This window comes from Aulonocara sp. 'chitande type north' Nkhata Bay, linkage group LG15 (genome assembly GCF_057382095.1).
Source record: "Aulonocara sp. 'chitande type north' Nkhata Bay isolate Kocher_YH1m ecotype deep benthic linkage group LG15, A_spYH_male_GT1.1, whole genome shotgun sequence".
NCBI classification, from domain to species: Eukaryota; Metazoa; Chordata; class Actinopteri; order Cichliformes; family Cichlidae; genus Aulonocara; species Aulonocara sp. 'chitande type north' Nkhata Bay.
In genome coordinates this window covers 25,889,565-25,909,512 of record NC_141358.1, presented here as the reverse complement: position 1 = coordinate 25,909,512, position 19,948 = coordinate 25,889,565, and the positions used below count along the sequence as shown (strand labels likewise).

The following is a 19,948-nucleotide window of genomic DNA, read 5'->3' as shown; positions in this document are numbered from 1 at the left end:
ATTCTTGTTTCCTTTATTCGACTTTAAAGGATTATTTCTGGGGGGGGTTTAATGGTGTTGTGAAGCAGTCGCCTCCAGCACGGAGCTATGCAGCTTCCGACAAGTCTCTGTGTTTCAGTCTTCCCCAGATGTGGAGTCAACAACCTCAGAAATGGCACACTTCACACAAAGATTTCATATCTACTGAATAATCACACATGCGTCATCATTCAGAATGCAGATGAGGAGGAATGTGACTCCTACTGATTTGTATATATCATCTGCATTTTTATTATTTTCTGAGTTTTTAGACCATGTCACTCTCTCAGTGGAAGTCCTGGAAGTCAGTGGCAGTCACATAAAACCAGGGGTTTCTATCTGGTTTCCTCGCAGTCTGACAATAATCTGATCTGTGCTGAAATTAGATGAAACCGAGCCCTAAACCTCCTGCAACTTCTTATAATCATCATCTGTAAGCATAAAGGACAAAAACAGATGTTAGAGAGAGAGAGATGAGGAAACAGATGTTACCTTCTCACTAAGGTGAGCCCGGTCTCGGTCTGATCCAGGACCAGCAGTGTGCCGCAGCCTGTACACACACAGACAGAGTGGATAGGAATGAGAAAGCTGACTGTTTAAAAACAGCTGAAACGCACAGATCTGTGTTTCGGTGTGAAAACCGCGTGATCATCGTCGTCATCGGGGTCTGTTCAGCTCGCTGAGGTCGACGTTCAGAAACAAACAGCACGTCTTATTTTATTTCAGAATATTTATACGGATCAAAAGTCAGGAAACAGAAGTGATGAAGAGCCACAAACTGGAGTTCCTCTAACGTCCGCACGAGGCTCCAGCAGTGAGCATTCATTCTTTATCACATCCAGGTGTGTTCTCCAAACTGTGACCACTGAACTCTACTGACCTGCTATCCCGTAGTACTGTGAGGCAGCACAGGCCACTCTGCTGGGGATATACGGAGACACTTCCACTGCGTAACCGTGACGGGCCGGACTGCGAAACACCTTCACCGTCATCATCGTCACATACAAAGAAACCCTGATGGACAGAAAGGTTTAAAAAGTCTGCAAAGACGACATCGACTATTTACTACAGCATGTACTGTTACTTTGAAGCTTTTTTATGACCCTCAGGCGAAATATTTTAGAAAATATGACAATTAATGTGCACAAAACTTGTAAGACGCCAAATTTCCTAACAAACATTCAGTGCATTTACATTCACAGTGGGGCGGTTTTCTAACCACGTTTTTCACACACGTATTAATCTTTCTCTCGTTCGTCCTCCAGCAGGTGCGATAGGGTCTTAATTAAAACTTAATACTCGGGGATTCCGGTTAACGCGGTCCACGTTTGCGCTCTGAACCCGCCCTGTTGTGTTTTATCAAATAATCCGTGGGGTTCAGAGATGTGAAGCTCTGAGTCTGTTAATCTGTTCACACGTAAGAAGTACGCGGGACTAAAGTAACGTTTTATGACTCAGACCGTGTCTGATCAGCACCTGCTCTCGTGTGGTCTGCAGGTGACAGAGTGACTTCACGGACCCTGATCACATTTAAATTGAAAATGGCTGTCACGTGACTCATAGAAACCAGGTCGTCTCGTGGGATCGAGAGAAAAAAAGCTTCAAAACTTCAGAGACCCACAGAAGTTCCCGCTGCTCCTGCTGCTCTTCTCACTACACTCACTGCTTCTCCACTTCCGTGTTTTGATCAGCTGACTCCGGATTGAACGTGTTTATGCTTGTAGTTGTACAGTTTGCCGCCAGGTGGAGACATTTCTTTACCTTAAAACCAACAAGTGCGCTTATTAGAAATTATAATTCTTTAAAAACACGACATTCAGGTAAATGAAGCTAGACAGGTAATGTTACTTACATTTGTAAAAATTTATTTTCATTTTTAAATTTAAGAAAAGCTTTAAATAACTGGAAAACTTCATATTTTATTAATTATAATTTTCTATTAAATGACATCTTTTCTTACGAGATGGAGCATCTGCACGTTCACGGAAGGAGTAATGGTCACTGCTTTTGTGCTTCGTGCAGTTAAAATATTAGTTTTCATTTCCTCAGAAATGACCAAAGATTAGTTTTATTTTTAAAACAGCAATTTCCTGGAAACTGACTTCAAACTGTGTTCAGAGTCTGTGCGCGTTCAGTAATCCACATGTTATTCCAGAGAACAGAAAATGATAGTTTGTATATGTAAGAAAACATCCTTGCAGCGGCAGTTTCCTGCTGAATCGGTGTTACAGCACAAGGATGAAAACTTCAAATTAAGGTGAAATATTCACAGCAGCACACTAAGAGCTCTTTTCAGTCAGTAATCAGGTTTTAATCGGCTCCTCCTGAAGCTCACTTTATGAGTGGTGCAATAATATTTGCAGCAGTCTGCTCAGATGTTTGCATATGAAGTTCACTCTAAGCATGACTCAGCTGTGAGCATTCACTTTAAAATAAAAACACAAATGACTGCAAGAAGAGTTTGTTTGTTTGTTTTTTAAACAAAAAACAAAAACAGGACAAACAAAGAAAATAAAATCAGCTGCAGGACTCTGAAACATAAAAAATGTTCCAACTCAGGACTGAATAACATGGGAGAGTAGCGAACACAAACCAGAGTGAAAGGAATCCTTTGCTGAAGCGTTCAATGCTATCTGGGAAAAATCACGCTCTTATGATTGTTTAGAAATACAGACAGAAACTTTTCTGTAATACAAAATGTGCTTTTCTGCATCACACATGGAGCATTGCACTCAGAACACATAACCAAAGACGCTGTGGCCTCACACTCTCACAGCCAGGAGGAAACCGTGATTGCAACCACAGCTCCATAAATACTGCGTCGCCATGGAAACCAGGAGAAAGCTGCAACTGGTTACCGGTAACAGGTACAAATATTATTTACAATTTCATTGATCATCACTGAATTCCTGATTCAGAGGAGAAAGCAAAGATCACACTTTGGTCTCAGTGTGACCGGCCTTTCAAAATAAAAGTACATAAAATACATTGAGTGGTGTTAACAGTCTGAGATGATCTCAGAGGAACACGAACCAACACGTCTCTGTTTGAGCTTCGCATCATTCAAAAGTCATAAAAGATCCTTGTTCACGTCAGATAAAGAAGTATTTTGGTCGGGGACAGAGAAGAGGAGGAAAAGTGTGTCTGCAGTGCTGGAGTGCACCACCTGCCCTGACGTAGCGTGTGACACTTTTGGACCACAAACTTAACAACAGTAATTAATTTGCTACAAAGATCTTAACAGCAGATCTTTATCACTTTACCTGCTTGCATCAGGATTCAGGCTACATGGACACATGAAGGAGGCGGAGCCTGCAGCTTATTAAACACATGATACAAGCTGCACCCGTTCATGTCTGTCTGTGTGTGTGTGTGTACAGCACGTACAGTAGTGAAGTATTAAAGTGTGTGCTCTGAATGCTTTAGTGAGTATGAACGCTGACGGTGCTCGATCACAGACTCATCTTAGCTCTGTGATCAACTGACGGCTGGACAAACGCAGACAGTCAGAGAACAGGCGTCTGCTTACTGTCCTCGGCTGCGCTGTTTGACCGTCTGAGTAAGACGACAGAATAAATACTCTGTATTCAGATGTAGGCTTCATCTACAAAGGTTCAAATTTTAGACACTTTAGTATCAAATCACCACTTTGACAGTTACAAGCCGATGAAGCGGTTTTACATCTGCAGACGGCCTTCTTGCAGGAATAAAGTCGGTCGTGGAAAAACTGTTTCTGGACAGATTCTTGTGAGAAATCTAAACTTTAGAAAGTCTCCTGCTGCTGAACACGGATGTGCACGTGCACAGAGTCCTCTGTGCAGAAGTTTAAGTTCCCATTAAGTAATCAGACATCAACACTGAAGCGTGGCGCTAACCCTGCAGTGACCCCGATGTGCCCGAAGTCCTGCTTTGTGCAGACATCCGTTTAGTCATCAATGAAAACAGAAACCCAGTATCTGGAGTCATCGGTCAGGGACAGACCATCAAATCTGGAGCTACCTGAATCACCTGTAAGAAGAGTCGGCACGTGTGGAGTCTACAGGGAGGATTCAGTCCTTCCCCTTTGAATGAGCTTCCATCAAAACGTTCGTGGGCTCACTGGAACTTTGTGGCGCCAAACTCGGCCTCGTGCAGAAACTGCTGCATCTTGGTTCGGACCCATGACTGTTTCTCTGCTGTCAGTCTCCTCATAGCCGGAGCCAGGCTCAGCAAGAACAGCGTCACGTCGTCCCTCTGCTCCATGTCACGCTCCCTCTGCGCATCCCTGGCTTCTGTCTTCGTCAGGAATTCCTCCAGCAGGCCGTCGACGCTCTTCCTCTTTGGCCGGAGCGGCCTGGGAGAAGCGGGGCGGCGCTCTTCCTCCACCTCCTCCTCATCGTCCGTTTGGACGAGCAGCTCGTCCACGTCGCCTTCCGGCTCCTCTGTCTTCAGCTGGTTCAGCCGCGCCACGGTCCAGGACAGCGGCGGGCTGCGATGATGACTCTGCGGATCCTGCTGCAGAAGAGGGGTCTGCGAGGAAGAGCGTGACGAAGCTAAGGTCGTAGCAAGAGATGTCACCGAGTGCATCATCATCTCAAACAGCTCCTTCATGTTGGCGTGCTGCTGCGTCTGCAGGCCGTCGTCAGTGTCTGTGGCGCCTGAGTTCACCTCAACCTTTGCTTCTTTGGGCCTGGACGGGTCCAAGCCGACGGAGGGTGGCCGCTTCCTCTGCGGGAACTCTGAGGATGAGGACGAGGATGTCGTCGTGGTCGCGTCAGCTACGGCGAACCCTGAAAACAGACAAAACAATCAGAACTAAATCGATGTCGAATCACGAGAAAATATTAATCAAAAGCCATCAGAGACCCGGGTGCTCGGACTGCACATGGAAAAGCTGATGAGGAAGTACTGCAGGCTGGCCAATCAGAAGGAAGTGTCAGTACGAACCGTAGCTCTCGTCGTCGTCGCTCCGCGTCTCCGTGGTCGTGCTGCAGCCGACCATTTCGGCCACCTGGACCTGAGAGGGCTGTGGGTCCAGGGCCCAGCCGTTGGTACCGGCTGCCCGGGCATCGATGAACGGATTAAGGAACGACAGGATGGACGAGTATCTCCATGGCCGGTAGTTAAAGAGCCCGATGCCGCTCTCGCGCCGCTCCTTCTCACGCTGCCTCTCCCTCCTGTGCTGGTCTCTCAGTGTCTTCCACTTCCTTCTGCACTCCGACTCTAATGTGGAAAACCACAAGTTTGCTTTAATTAAACCATAAAACCATCAAATCCAACAGTTAAACCATCCTGCTGTGTCCACAACCAGAGACACACACACAGAGTCACATTAAACGCTTTATTTTCACCTGCATACAAAAACTAAAACTAATCTTTGCTCTAATTTAGTTTATTCTGCAAAAACTAAAACAAACTCCCAAACAACCGAACTATTTTTGTTTGCTTGGTCATATTTCACAGCAAACTTGTGTTTGGACAATATTCAACATTTGAAGCAATTTGACTGAAAATAACAAACAGTACTACTCACATGTGAAAATACTCACGGCTCCAAACTCCTGTGTGACTTTTAGCCAAATATGAATTTCAATCATAATTTTTGCTTCCAATGGTTATTTAAAATAATGATTAAAAATAATACAAACAATTAACTAAATAGTATTAATTAAAAGGACCAAAAAAAGGCAATAATAAAATAACAACCAATTTTTAAAAAAACAAAAACAAATGCAGAATCCAGATAAATTTTAAACATTCAAACTATTTTTTGGGATATTTTTTTTAATTTACATTATGTTGCCTTCCATACATTTATGATTAAACATATTAGGCTGTTTGTTTAAAAAAAATCCAAGTAATAAAATTTCTGTTGAATTTTATTTTAAAGGCTTTTAAATATAATTTAAAACGTCAGTAATTTCTATCATGTTATTATTAATTTTTAATGTTAAAAACATATAAACCCATAAATAACAAAAGCGTATTAACAGCTCCTTTATTCTGTATTTTATTTTATTTTCCTTTCTTTTCTTCAGCGAACCATAATTTACTGTATTTGAAAATTTTCAAGTTCAGTTAACAAAGACTGTCTACATGAGTAAAACCTTAAATACTTGTGTTACAAACACACATACATATTTGGTCGTCATCACCTTTTTCCCCCAGTTCTGATTACTAGAAAAATCCACTACGACCAGTTATTTCCCAGTAATTACAATATATGAGTAAAAGCTGCTGATTAAAGTTGTCGTAGATTTTCTTACAGTGTTTCTTTCATAAATCTGTGCTGATAATTCTGAAGAGGAACCATTGTGCTGGAGCCGAGAGGCGACGAGCGTAGGAACATAATAAGGGTCGGACCGTATTTGTTTTGAACTTTTCTCTGATGAAAATCTGAATGTTTGACATGTTTTGAAAGTTTTCCCTCTCGCCCACATCGAAAGCGCTCCCGTGTGAGAGCTGAAGTTCGCGCCGGGATCTCGGCGCTGTTCTGAAACTCACCGGGGACTCCGACGATCTCCGCCACCTGCCGCCACGCGTCGCTCCGCATGTTCAGGTCCCGATAGGTCGGGGAGTTCATGTCGTAGAGACTCGGGAAGCCAGAGACCGCCATGATCAGCTTGTATTCCATTCTCCTGTATTTAAAACTCTGGCAGAGCAGAGCCGGACTGGAAAGAAAATAAAAGAACGAATGGGGGGAAACACTACTTCCGTTTCCGGTGCGTCACAGCTCATTTGTATAAAAAGTGACCAGATTTCAGTCCGTCGTTCGCTAGTGGTGTGCGATACTGCATATTTTGGTATCGATCCGATACCAAGTAAATGCGGGCCAGTATCGCCGATATCAATACCAATACTTTTCAATAAATAAGGTGGATACATCATTGAATTCCTAAATCTCAATTAATTTTTATAACCTTAAGTGTTTTTTGTGATGTTTCCTTTTTTATTATTAAATAGTTAAAACCCAGGACATAATTAGGATAAAGTTTATAATTAAATAGAAAATGCTTTCTTATTGTGGCTGCTCTGCGATGCCACTGCAGGTGAGATGGACTCACCTGCACCGCGTCTACAATCACGCCTGGCTGGCTTAAAACCTGTGCTCTGCTTGTGTTGTTGTTAGTGATGTGTACAGCTGGCGAGCTGCAGCGGTTGTACTAATGTACTGTTAGAGAAACCGTGTGATTATTGTAACGGTGGACAGCGCACGGCAAGGACCGGTTGGGGTGAGCCGGAGGCTGGCGCGTCAGCGGGACCTGCCAAGCTGGAGACAGATGTGCGCAGAGGTCCTGCCACACCCGAGGGCAGCGTGCTGTCCGGTCCAGCCTCTCTTCCAACAGAGGCAGCACGCTGCGCAGTACTGCGCGCCGACCGCCTGCTCAGCTGCCTGTGAGCCCCGGCTCACTTCCATGCCTGCTGCCCCGCCGCTGTTTGCCACATGGAAGGCTACCTGGGGCGACGATGATCCGGGCCGATTCCCTTGCCTGCTCGCGGAGGGGGCGAGTAGGTTAGATTCGGCCTCAGGGGCGAAGGGGGTATGTGGCGGAGTACGTTCTGCGATGCGCTGCAGGTGAGATGGACTTACCTGCGCGGCATCTACAATCATGCCTCGCCGGCGTAAAACCTGTGCTGTGTTCTGTGTTGTTGTTGATTGTGATGTGTACAGCTGGCAGCAGGAAAGCTGCAGCAGAATGTACTGTTACAGCAGCCATGTGATTATTGTAAGAATAAATCATGCTGTGAAGCATGAAAATGCCATCAGGTCTGCCGTGGCAGTTTACTTTTTTTTTTTTTTTTTTTTTTAATAAATATTTTTCAATAAATTGCGCAAACCAGTAAACAAATCAAAACAAGTACTGTTGAGAAACTATAATACAAAATTTACAATTAAAATTCTCAATAACAATAACTGGTAAAAATATAAATAATATGTAAACAACAGGCACGTGCAGAGGGGGGGCTAGAGGGGCTTTTTTTTTTTTTTTAATTCTTTTTTTTTTTTTTTATGTGTGTGCGTGCGGAGTCCTGTCTGTGCCCCTCAACAATAATATTTAACTATTAATCACAGTTTTGCTAAATAAAAGGATCTGGCTTGCATCAGTCACATGATCACATTTAACCAATGATCGCCCTCGACGGCAGAACGCGCTGGTTACGAGCCGGGAACGAGCTCACAAAGAGCACGCGCATTTTTTCCGGTCCGGAGCTGTAGGAGAAACACAAGTTAACTCAGAGACACAGACTGATGCGACAAAACCAGTAAGTAGGTGTACAGCGTACACTGTAGTGTATAGCACCCAGGAGTATGGGCTTACAAGTAGTGCTGTCATATCTGCTGGCTACCTGGCTGTCATGGGTCTGCAGCTCTGTCCACCGTTTTAGGAAGCATATTTAGTTTTAAAGTATTTAGAACATATTTAGTTTTAAAGTAAGTTACAGGGCTTTTCCTGCCTTTCTGGGGGGGATTATATTTCACTAAAAAACGATCTAATATGCATGTCCACATAATTATGCATTATTATAATTATAATATATTAAAAAACACACGCTGTATTTTAAAGAACATACATTAAGAAGCAGATTATATTAGATTTATATTTTAAATAAGACAAAATTTGGATTTTACAGCAGTAAAATGATTGTATCTCTACAGTTTAAAAATGTAATAAGCTTTGCCCCTGCACAGAGTGGATAGTGAAACAAATGGAATCATCATAAATACATTATTTCATATTTATTACTTCCCCCTCCTCATTGCTTTATTATTGTAGCTCTAGTAATAAAAATTTAAAAAAAAAGATTCTGGATCAGCACCATGATGCCCATAGTATATACAGTATTCTGAAGAAGGTCTAAAATATCACTGTGTGTGCGTGCATGTGTGTGTTTTATGAAATGGATTTTTAAAAAAAATATTACTCATGATATAACATTGTGCAGACATGGCTTGTAAGGACATGAGGAGGAAACAGCAGGAGCTGTGTGAGGCTACTAAAGGCAGTGCTATAACATTTTTCTGTCATCATTTTATTATAGATTAAGTGCAAGAGTTGTTAGGTGTGGATAATTAGATTATAGTTTATTGCAATAGCAAGTTGTGCCTTGTTCTCAGATAGACAGCAAGTGGAGAGTGATATATGAAATGATGGGATGGAAGGAAGAAGAGAAGCAAAGAGTGATTCACAGGCAGAGCCTAAATTATTTCTCACAGTTTTTTGTTGCCTTATGGTTCCAAGCGCTGTCACCAATCTTTGCATTTTGTTATTATCTCATGACACTTGTTTAATCAGCTACCATCTCTCCTATGGACTTTTTAATGTTTACAGTCTCAGATCAACACAGCCCTGCCCTCCAGCACTATCCACAGCAACCCCTCAACAGCAACATTGTACCCATCAGGTAAAGCATCGGCTACATTTGCTTTGCCTTGTTGCCCATATTAGATTCTTGATGAATGTGTGTTGTTGTTATTCAGCCTGGTTCAATGTGCCCCTTTTTAACTTTGAGCACCTGCCCCTCTAAACATCTCTGCATGGCCCTGGTAAACAACTTAACAACCCCCAACGCGTCTAAGTCAAGTCACGTGACAGCGCAACATGTAAACACAGGAGGGGGAAGAGGGAGCAAAGTGCCTCTGCTCTGCGCTGACACAGGAGCAGCGAGTCCAGCGACCTGGCTGTTTCATGCCATGCCATCAATGTGGATTGTCCAGACTGAGAGACCTCTTCTGAAGCAAACCATGAATCAACATGTGAACATGACCTGATGCTGCTGAAGTGAAGCAAAGTTACAGAGGTTTGATTACAGACACAGCTGAGAGTTTGTAATCTGTCATCATTTTAAAAGGTTTAAATTTCTTCAGTATTGAACAGCAGAAATGGGGCTTTGTTTTCGGAGGCCAACAGCAGTGAACACAACAGCAGACTGGTGCGTAATAAGCAGTGAATAATGCAAAAAAAAAGTTTTGAAGGTAAACTGTTCTTGAAGTACACTGAGAGAGAGAGAGAGCTGTGCAGGAAGTAAACGTCAAAGTCAGAGAGAATTCATGATGATGTTCATCAAACGTAAAGCGTAGTTTGGATCTTCTTTTGCTGCTGGTTGGGTCAGTTTTGGTTGGAGACAGATGAAACCTGCAGCTTCAGGATCTGTGAGCTGTCCACTTTCAGCTCCGACGGCGTGTCCGTGTACATGCTGTCGAGTGAACGATCCACGCTCTGTGTTTCCATCTTTGTGTGTTTAGCTGCTCTCATTTACTGTTTTATCTGTTTGGTTGTTGTTGAAATACTTTTGGGAGCATTAACCTGAGATCCTGGCAAAATACATTAATATTAAAAATCGATTCAGGATTGAATGAATCAACATCGCTTTATTCAAATTAAAAAGATTTAAATAGGAGAATCCATTTTTTTACACCCGCCTCTAATGCTGGGTAATGTCAGCTGGTCCATGGTAGCTGGCTGTGAGGCTCAGGGAGCGTCTACAAAGTGCAACACTGAAAAAACGTCATCCATAAATATTGAGTAATAACTGGACTCTCATACAGCGGGACTCAAATGCCTTTAAACATCAGCTTATCCTGCTGATCCAAGTCCAACACTGAGTTTGCAAAAACATGTTTGTCAATCATTTTGTTTGGTTTCTGAGGAAAATGATTTAATAACTTGCTGCTAATACACAACATTTCATCATATTTCCTCATAACCCTCTTTTGTCTGACCATTTGAATCCCATTTGAATTTGCAATAAAGGATCCACAGAGTTTGGTACGGAGCCCCACAGGGGACATGGGAGGAAAAAAAAATTAAGACGGACTTTTGCAAGATCTCACAAAACTAACTCGGGATCTCGCAAAAGTTTTGCGAGATCTCGCAAAAGTTTTAGCCGCATTCTTCGGACGCCGGCTCGAAGCCGACCGGGAGGTCGAGGCACGATGTGATGGGAAAGCGGTGTTCCTCCTGGCTGTAGTAGGTCTCGACCTCCCGTTAGCTTCGAGCTAACGGGAGGTCGAAGGCCGAAGAATGCGGCTAAAACTTTTGCGAGATCTCGCAAAAGTCCGTCTTAATTTTTTTTCTCCGTAGTTTGGTGACAATAATGACAGTAGATGGTTGTGTGAAATTGCTGGAAGCAAATTAGTGTGTGATGTTCTTTCAGTGTTGCACTTTGTAGACGGTCCCTGAGCACTGGTCTCACAGCCAGCTGCACACAGAGACCAGTGTTGTTAGTCCAGGTCAGAACATGACTTGTTGGAATGAAAATGAGCTTGTAGTTTGTCTGCTTTAATAATGTGACTGGAAAAAAGTGTGACTCCAAATATGTCCATTTCTTTCACACTTCACGTTTAAAAGTGAAGCCTTGTGGTTGGAAAAACACGACTTTTGAAAATCTATGTTCTGTTTTAATGATAAATGTAAGACTTTAATGTGAAACATTCAGAGTTTTTTCTCTTGTTGTGTTTGTTTGAATCTCCTTCCTGTTGGCTTCAGCTGTTTGGAGTTTCCATTTTCTAAACTTCTACATTCTGAACCTTCTTCAGCTCTGAACAGATGATGAAACACTGAATGATTTCAAGCTCACACTTTGTCTAATAAACTTACATCTTTCATTCTTTATACAGATTGATGGACTGTAGTTTGTCAGAGATCAGCTGTGATTGTCTGGCAGCAGCGCTGAAGTCCAACCCCTCCCATCTGAGACAGCTGGACCTGTGGGGAAACAACCTGAAGGATCCAGATGTGAAGCAGCTGTGGGATCTTTAGCAGAGTCCAGACTACAGACTGGAGACTCTGAGGTCAGTAGAGAGATGGAGTGAGTGGGTGGTGCTGTCAGCAGTATTGTACTAAACACAGTCAGTATGAAACAAAGATCCAGTGTTTCATGTAAAGCTGCAGCTTCTCAGTGAAGCTGTGAGAGGAGAATGGTGACAGGCTTCAGGATTGGACACAAAAACTTCCTGTTTCTGAAGTTTATGGTCACCATAGTAACGGCTAACACGCTCTGATCAAACACTGTCAACAGCCAATCAGCTCTCTGAACAAAGCAGCACGCAGACCAATGACTGCATTCATTTCCAAGTTTAAAGCAGTGAAGAACACAGTCTGTAGTTGAGGAAGAATTTAGTGAGAGCAGATGTTTGGATGGAATTCCTCCAGTTAACAGCTGGAACCGTCCATCTGGATTGTTGGGCTTGTTGTTGGGGTTCCTACAGAGCTCAGTGGACACACCAAGGTTCTTCTAATGAATGAAAGTCCAAACTCAAACTAGGAGGGAAAAACATTTTCATCAACTTCAATAAAAATCCAAAGATTAGAAAAAGTGAAGCAACAATGAGTCCTAGTACAGTCCCAGCACTGAAGTCCCTGCTGCTCTTTATACTGGATGTGCTGCATCACTGACTGACTGCTGATGAAGATTATCTGGAAACACTTGTTTATCTCCTCTGCTCTTCATTCTTCTCTCTGCAGGTGGAGGTGATGATGGTAAACAGGACGGTGTGTGTGCTGAGGGAGGAGGAGCTGTGTCCTGATGATCCAGAGAGGTTGAAGCAGCAGCAGCTTGTGTGTAGAGATGCTCTGACTGGGCCATGTTACTGGGAGGTGGAGAGGAGAGCTTCATCCAGCAGTGACTGACAGAGGAATAAGCAGAAGTGCAGATGACTGTCAGTGCTGCAGAGTGAACTGCTCTGAGAACAGCTCCACTATCAGACACAATGTAGAGTCCAGCATCATCCCTGTGTGTCCCTCTGGATCTGACAGAGGATCATCAGTGTATCTGGACTGCTCTGCTGCTGCTCTGTCCTTCTACAGTCTCTGCACAGTCTCTGTCTGACTCTGGCTTCAGATCCTCCTGGATCAAACTCACCTGGAAAGACTTTCAAACATCACTCAATAGATTTGAATACAGAATATATTTGATATATACTGTAGATGTACTTTAGAGTTGCAGTTTGTCACTTGTAAATACAGTCTGTGAGCAACTATGAGCTGAAAGATCTTTCTAGAAATACGAAATGTTTTCGCTCTTCTGTTGCTTTTTCATATATTTCCACAACATTAATATTGATCCCACCTGTCTCACCTGTTTCATGCTTTTATACATAAAACCGGACTCGTGTGATTTGAGGCTGCTGTGGTTGCTGTGCTGCACGTCTTCATTTAGATAATAGAGTTATCTAGTGGTTCAGAGGGAGAACTGCAGGAGGTGGAGCTGTGTTTTAGCATGGAAAACTTTTTATCTTTTAGGCGCAGATACAAATATGACAAGTATCAGTGTAAGATACAAAAGGTCAAATCAGTTAGCAGAGGGAACAGTGATCACACAGAAATGTAAGAATAGAAACATAACAGTGAATCTGGACATGTATACAGATGGAAGCAAACAAACAGGATGTAACACTACATTAAAGCCACAAATGGGAAGAAAACAACCCCAAAGGAAAATATATTTGATCTCAGGAATCCAAATCGGATGCTTTAGAGCAGGGATCGACAACCCTGGGCATGCGTGTCACAGCTGGCACGTGAAGGGTTAACTGATGGCACGATCATAGCTGCACTGGCCATCGGGCATACCGATGGTGATTTTTGTTTTTATGGGGGGAAAATGATGGTTTTTTTTGTGTTTTTTTGTAACGGTATAAACGATGAAAGGTGGTGGATTGGCCACACTGTAAGAAATATACATAAAAATTACAGTTAATAACTGTAAAATGGCAACAGTAAAAACAGTAAACATTGAATCAAAAAGAGTAATTGATTGTAATATGGACATTACATTTCTGTAAATTGAAAAACAGTGATTTGCTTTGGTGCCGCTTCTTAATGACGGTATCTTAGCTAACAACCCCAACTACCAGATTAAACTTGTAATTGGCTAAAAATAACTTAGCCTACCGGTGAGAGGGACGTTGCTAGCTGGCAGTTTTTTCAAGCAATGTTGAACGTTCCATATTCAGACACTTCAAAAGCTTCAGGAGCATCAGTACCACGTAAATACACGGATACATCCGGATACTCGAGTCAGAATTCACAATGGGTTTTTGGGACTTTCTTGTGTATGGACCAATGTTTTCTTTTCTGAGCAAACCAGAAAGCTTTAATGAGCAGCTGGATTTGTGTCGCATTAACTGGCTGGACACAGAGGACATCGAAATGCAGCTGATTGAACTGAAAAGCTCGACTCTGTGGGGGTCAAAGTTTGCAGAACTACGAACGCTGGAATCCACAGCTGTGCGTGTTCATGGAGCTGCATTTTCACCTGCTGGACATCACTACCTGACAAGTTTAACTGTCTTCAGAACATTGCAGAGGCCTTATTGACAGTATTTGGCTCTACATATCTGTGTGAGCAGATTTTCTCTCGGAGACCTGTGTCTCTGAGTGGGAGACCAGAGATCACATTGACATGTGTGTCTCTGTATTAACAAACATGCCATATTGGCCCAGTTTACTTTTCTTATCATTGTTGTGAGGAGGCCATAAATAGCATTTGTATTTTCTGTTGTACAGTTCATTTGCTGTTATGGATAAAAAGTCTTTTTTTTGTTTCAAAATAGTTGATAACTATTCGCTGATAGCTGCCAACATCTGCGCACAAATATAATTCTATAAAGTGGTTCTATATAGTGTGTAACTGTTAATATAGAGCGTTATTAAATTTATTGCTAATGCAATCATATGGCACACTGACCTCTGAGGAAATTTTAGATGGCACTCGTCACCAGAAAGGTTGCCGACCTAAACCAGGGGGTTTAGAGTATCATAGAGTTTTTGTGGTTTGTTTTCTTTAAGTCATTTCACAGATTTTCTCTATAATTTTAATTCCTTGAATAAAACAACAAATTTAGGGGATGATTTTGTAATCCAACTTTATGTGTGAAAGATTTGACTAAACATAAAACAATCTTCCAACTAAGTCGTCATTCTTATCTTCTGAAATCAAACCAAATGTTCTGTTGTTTCTAAATCAGGGATTGATGAAATCTTTGGTTTCATCCATTTATGAACATGTTCTCATTCATATTAAATCGTAGTCTAAGTCAATCTTTAGAGGGATAAATGTCATTCATTATCTTCAAATGTGTTTCTGTTGTTTTGGGGGGAAGTTTGAAGTCCATTGTTCAAAGTCTGTTAATGAAACTTTATGAAGTTTATGTAGGATGTTTTTTCTATTTTGTATTTGTTTGAATTATTATGTGTTTTTAACTCTTTCTGCCATGATGTCAGGTCTCTCTTGAAAACAACATTTTTTAATCTCAATTAAATTTGCACCTGGAGAAATAAAGGATGATAATAATAATTTTGTCTTCAGGGAATCATTTCTCTGTAAAACAGCTTCTTCTGAAACTCTTGTTACATTTCTTGTTTATTGTTTGCTGGTTTTAGAAAAATGTCATCGTCTCTGTGTGAACTTAAACTCTACATGTGGTGTCAGCTATAATACGAGCTCTAGAGTCTAATAACGATGCTTTTATTATTGTCTGGTATCCAACCTAACCCTGGGCCTCTGGCTGAATGTGAAACACCAGCAGATGTTAAAAACTGTCTGGGTTACACATGCATCACGTCGTGTGCTTCCTAACATGGATATGATTGGAATCTGGGCCTGTTCAACCGGTGCTGGTATCATTGTTGTTTCTGAGACTTTCCGAATCTTTACTGGATAAAAACGTAGCAACTGATGGATTTAACATTTAGCGCTCAGACTGTCCCAGAAAATCCATCTTTCAGATGGATGATTTTCATTGGGACTGGCTTTCTTCTGTATCTGATGATTTTAAGGCACGCTGCTTGTTTTTAAAACTAACTCAAATTATTTAAAGCAGGGGTGCCCAATCCCAGTCCTCGAGAGCTACCGTCCTGCAGCTTTTAGATGCATCCCTACTCCAACACAGCTGAATCAAATGGTTTGATTACCTCTTCAGCATGCCATCGTGTTTGGCAAAGGCCTGATAACAAGCCATTCATTTGATTCAGCTGTGTTGGAGTAGGGATGCATCTAAAAGCTGCAGGACGGTAGCTCTCGAGGACTGGGATTGGGCAGCCCTGATTTAAAGCCTCACACGCCTTGATCCTAAACACCCAGATAAATCTTCTCTTATTGACCTTTTTTTAACTAATATGCTGCGTAAGTTTTCCACATCTGCAGTTTTTGCCAACGACCTGAATGATCACTGCATAGTTGGTGCTGTGAGAAACACTAAAATCTCACGCTCCGAGCCCCGCATCAGTTTTAACTGGGGTCGTATTAAACAGGCTGACAATGTCAGTTTGGGAATATTTACAGGAGAGTTGTATCTACTTTGTGGACAGACACGCCCCTTTTTGCCAGGTCAGGGTGAAAGGTCGGGACAGGCCCGGTTTGGTTCAGTACCGGCTGACCTCCTACATGAGAGAAACCAGGCCTGGGCAGGAAGTCTGGCTCTGATGCTGATTGGCTACGTTTTCATTAGCTGTGTAATCGGATTACTGCCTCCATCATCAAGATCCAATGTGACTATTTTTTACTTTAACGAGTGACAGTACAAACGACCGTAGGAGGTTTTGGCAAACTATAAAGTGTCTCTGCCAGCTGTGACTCCTCAGAGCTACCTCCACACTTAAATATCGACTCCACTCCTGTGTCAGACAAAACTGAAATGTTGCTTTAACAAACACTTTGTTGCTTCTTGTTCTTTGTTCAGCACAGTATCTGATGGTAAACCTCTTGCACACAACTCTGCTCGTAGTTCCTCGTTACTGATACCTTTTCCTTCACACCTGTCACAGTAGAAGAGGTTTGTAAGGCTTTGAATAGCCCCAACACCAGAAACACGGTGTGGAGCAGGGAAATTATTTTACTGCTATTGGTACATAATCATCATCATTACTATTGCATTAATAATATAATCTGCAGCATTGATATTGTATTCAGAGGTTTAAACAGTGTGTGTCTTTCAGAAAGACTAAGTTGCAGGAGTTGACAGGAAGTTGCAGAGAGTTTGCAGAAGTGAAAGCAGAGTCTAAGTTATTCTGAGGAGCAGGTTAGACGAGGCTATTTGAATTACTAGGTTATTCAAATTGTCTGTTATACTTTTATATTCTTTTATTAAGCTTTTAGTAGAAGTTCTTGATTAAAACATTTATTCAACATAGTACACATAGTTTCAGTTAGGTTATTACACATAAGGATGAGCCTCTGGTCTGGTAAGAGGTCAGAAGTGCAACGGGTGAATTGAGAGAGCATTTGAGGACGACATAGACACACACACACACACACACACACACACACACACACACACACACACACACACTCAGTTAGAGAGAATCATTTATAGGTGGAAGTTTAATCATGTTTTGCTTGGGGTTGCAAAAGAGCAGTTTGTCGCAGAACTGCTGCTGATGTGTCAAGATGACAAGAGAGCATCCGGCAGTGACAGGATGTACCAGCCATGAAGATAGAAGACAACGTTCTTTTAAACTGTGTTAAAAGTCATTGTGGTTTTGATTTGACGTATGTATATATTCTGTCTGTGACGTATGAAGGGGCGTCGTTAATTCAAACCCTGATGCTATAAAAATCTGTGTATGCTTTGATTAAGTCGAAGATTAATTCCTGTCTGCGTACAGACTGGTCTTCCCACGCGTGTATTTATTAAAATCAATTGTTTGACCAAGATCTTCTGGACCTGGTTGTTTGTACTCTCCTTCCTCAATTATGTGAACCTTAACAACGGCCTGTCCTCACAATCGTTCTCCTTCCTTCTTGCACTTGGCTGCAAATATCATAGCTGAGCCAGTGTCTTATATTTTTAATCTTTCTCTACAACAGAAGGCTTTACCACAGATGTGGAAGTGTGCCTCTGTACTCCCCCACTGACAGCTGGTGATTCTTCAACAGTTATTAATTACAGGCCAATTTCCAAACTCTGTCTTATCTAAGGTTCTTCAGAGGCTGGTAAATAATCAACTTCAAAGTTATCTGGATGAAAATATGATTTTATCTCACTTCCAGTCTGGTTTTAGGAAACTGCACAGTACTGGAACTGCTTCGATAAAAGTTTTCAAAGACATCTATGAAGCGCTGGATGCAAAGAACGACTATGCAGCTCTTTTTATTGATCTATCAAAAGCCTTTGACACTGTTGACCACAAAAAAAATCTTCTGGCACAACTTCACCTACTTCCAAGGTGCGTGGAGAGGATGAGGATCTAACAGCACAGGAACTCCAGCAACACTCAGTAGCAGCTGCTCCCAGTCCCTTGGTTTATGAGCTGAGCTGCTGACCACAGCATTTTATGTCATAGATTACTGGAAATAGGCCTTTCAGACCGAGCAGCTGGCTGGTTCTTTAATGTTCTTTTGGATATTAGCAGTGCGTTCAGCTCAATGGTCTCTCTTCCAGCTTTTTAAATGTCACTAAACGAGTGCACAGGGTTCTGTCCTGGGCTACTTATGTCAACGGTGTGGCACAAAATCTAGATTCATCTGTTCATTTTATACCATCAACATAGTTTTCAAACCATTACAGCAGCTGTTGGTAGTATTCAGTCTCAGCTGGCTCAGACTGGCTTTAAAAATACCAAAGTCATGTTGTTCACAAACAGAAAGAGGGTCCGGCTTTATTTCCTTCTCCTGTATCTGCTCAAAGTATTTCTATTGAAACTGTGGCCTCGTACACATACCTCAGTACTGTGATTGATGACAGTCTTTCCTATAAGCCACACATTGAACATCTAATAAAGACACTGAGGCTGAAGTTGGGCTTCTCTTCCAGGAACAGATCATGTTTCACAGGAAAAAGCTTGTTGCTGCCACCTTTTTTTTACCTGCCCTGGATTACAGTGACATGATTTATATGAATGACTCTGCTCGCTCTCTTCATCTGTTGGATTTTGTCCATCATGGGGCATTAAGATTTATAACTGTCTGTAAACCTTTAACACACCACTGTACTCTGTGTTCTCTGGTTAACTGGTCCTCATTGGTCTTACACACGATGGTCCATTAGTATCGTTTTATCTATAAATCTGTTTATCTATTTATCAGAGTACATGTTAGGCAAACAGTTTAGTCATAGCCTGCAGTCTCAGGACATCATTACATTCACTGTTCCATCAGTTCGTGCAGAGCTTGGGAAGAAGGCGTTCTCCTTTTCTGCTCCGTCTTCATGGAAAACATAACCGAAGGATTTAAGGCTCTCTCAGTTGATTTCACTTGCAGACTTCAAAAGACGTACACATGTTTTTGTGAAACCATCTCTGGGAACTTGTTCTCGTTATTAATATGACTGAGTACATTACACAAACTTTTCTTTTATTGTTGTAATTTTAATATGTTTGTCTGGAACAGGTCTCTCTTGTAAATGAGACATTGAGTCTCAATGAGCCTACCTGTATAAATAAAGATTAAATTACAAAGTCCTTTGTTTAAAAGTTCCTTCAGCTGCCAGTGGGACGTGCTGTGGCACTATCGGTTGCTGAGCCTTTATATTGTTTGTTAGACTACAAATATAATGGCTCACTGTATTTCAGAATCAGAAAAACTTTATTAATCCAGGAGGGAAACTGAGTTGTCATAGCACCAAATATACAAGAAACAACAAGCACTCATATAAAGTGAGTGTAGAAACAAAGTTATGATAGATAAATATTCAGATAAATAGGGAAATATAGGTATAAATATACATACCAGTATAAAAGGACAAGTATGTGTGCAAATATATTGTGGTGTACAAAGTGACAGGCTGCACTGAGGTGTGATTATTTCTGTTCCACATGTGTGGATCTGACCAAGTGGATGAATTGAAGAGTCTGAAGGCAGCAGAAGGAACGATCTCCTGTAACGTTCCCTCAGACAGCGGGGTTGAAGGAACCTGTTGCTGAAACTGCTGTGCAGAGTGTCCAGTGTATCATGGAGGGGGTGAGAGTCATTGTCCATGATTGACAGCAGTCTGTCACAGATCACCTCC

General features: G+C 41.9%; 2 protein-coding genes and 1 long non-coding RNA gene across 7 annotated transcripts in view; 1 reads left to right on the top strand and 2 right to left on the bottom strand.

Moving 5' to 3' along the window:
* Positions 1-1,702, bottom strand: part of pex7 (peroxisomal biogenesis factor 7) — a 44,324-nt gene extending 42,622 nt beyond the window's left edge. For 2 of the 5 annotated variants that reach the window (XM_086265228.1, XM_086265232.1), the window contains exons 1-3: positions 1,213-1,487; positions 899-1,032; positions 511-568 (exon numbers count right to left, since the gene is read on the bottom strand). In XM_086265228.1, coding sequence (XP_086121354.1) covers positions 511-568; positions 899-1,032; positions 1,213-1,214 — 194 coding nt within the window. In that variant the 5' untranslated portion in view covers positions 1,215-1,487. The other 3 variants (XM_086265230.1, XM_086265229.1, XM_086265231.1) reach the window with 3 other exon arrangements.
* Positions 1,703-1,913: 211 nt separating this feature from the next.
* Positions 1,914-6,951, bottom strand: LOC147313206 (uncharacterized). The gene is made up of 3 exons (XM_086265227.1): positions 6,502-6,951; positions 4,945-5,220; positions 1,914-4,787 (listed from the first exon to the last, which is right to left on the bottom strand). Exons 1-3 carry the CDS (start codon positions 6,629-6,631, stop codon positions 4,114-4,116), a joined length of 1,080 nt encoding a protein of 359 aa, XP_086121353.1. The 5' UTR covers positions 6,632-6,951; the 3' UTR covers positions 1,914-4,113.
* Positions 6,952-7,979: 1,028 nt separating this feature from the next.
* Positions 7,980-15,211, top strand: LOC147313205 (uncharacterized). Its single transcript, XR_015125166.1, has 3 exons — positions 7,980-9,798; positions 11,618-11,791; positions 12,465-15,211. It is a non-coding gene; the product is annotated as an uncharacterized LOC147313205 (long non-coding RNA).
* The last annotated feature ends 4,737 nt before the right edge of the window (positions 15,212-19,948 follow it).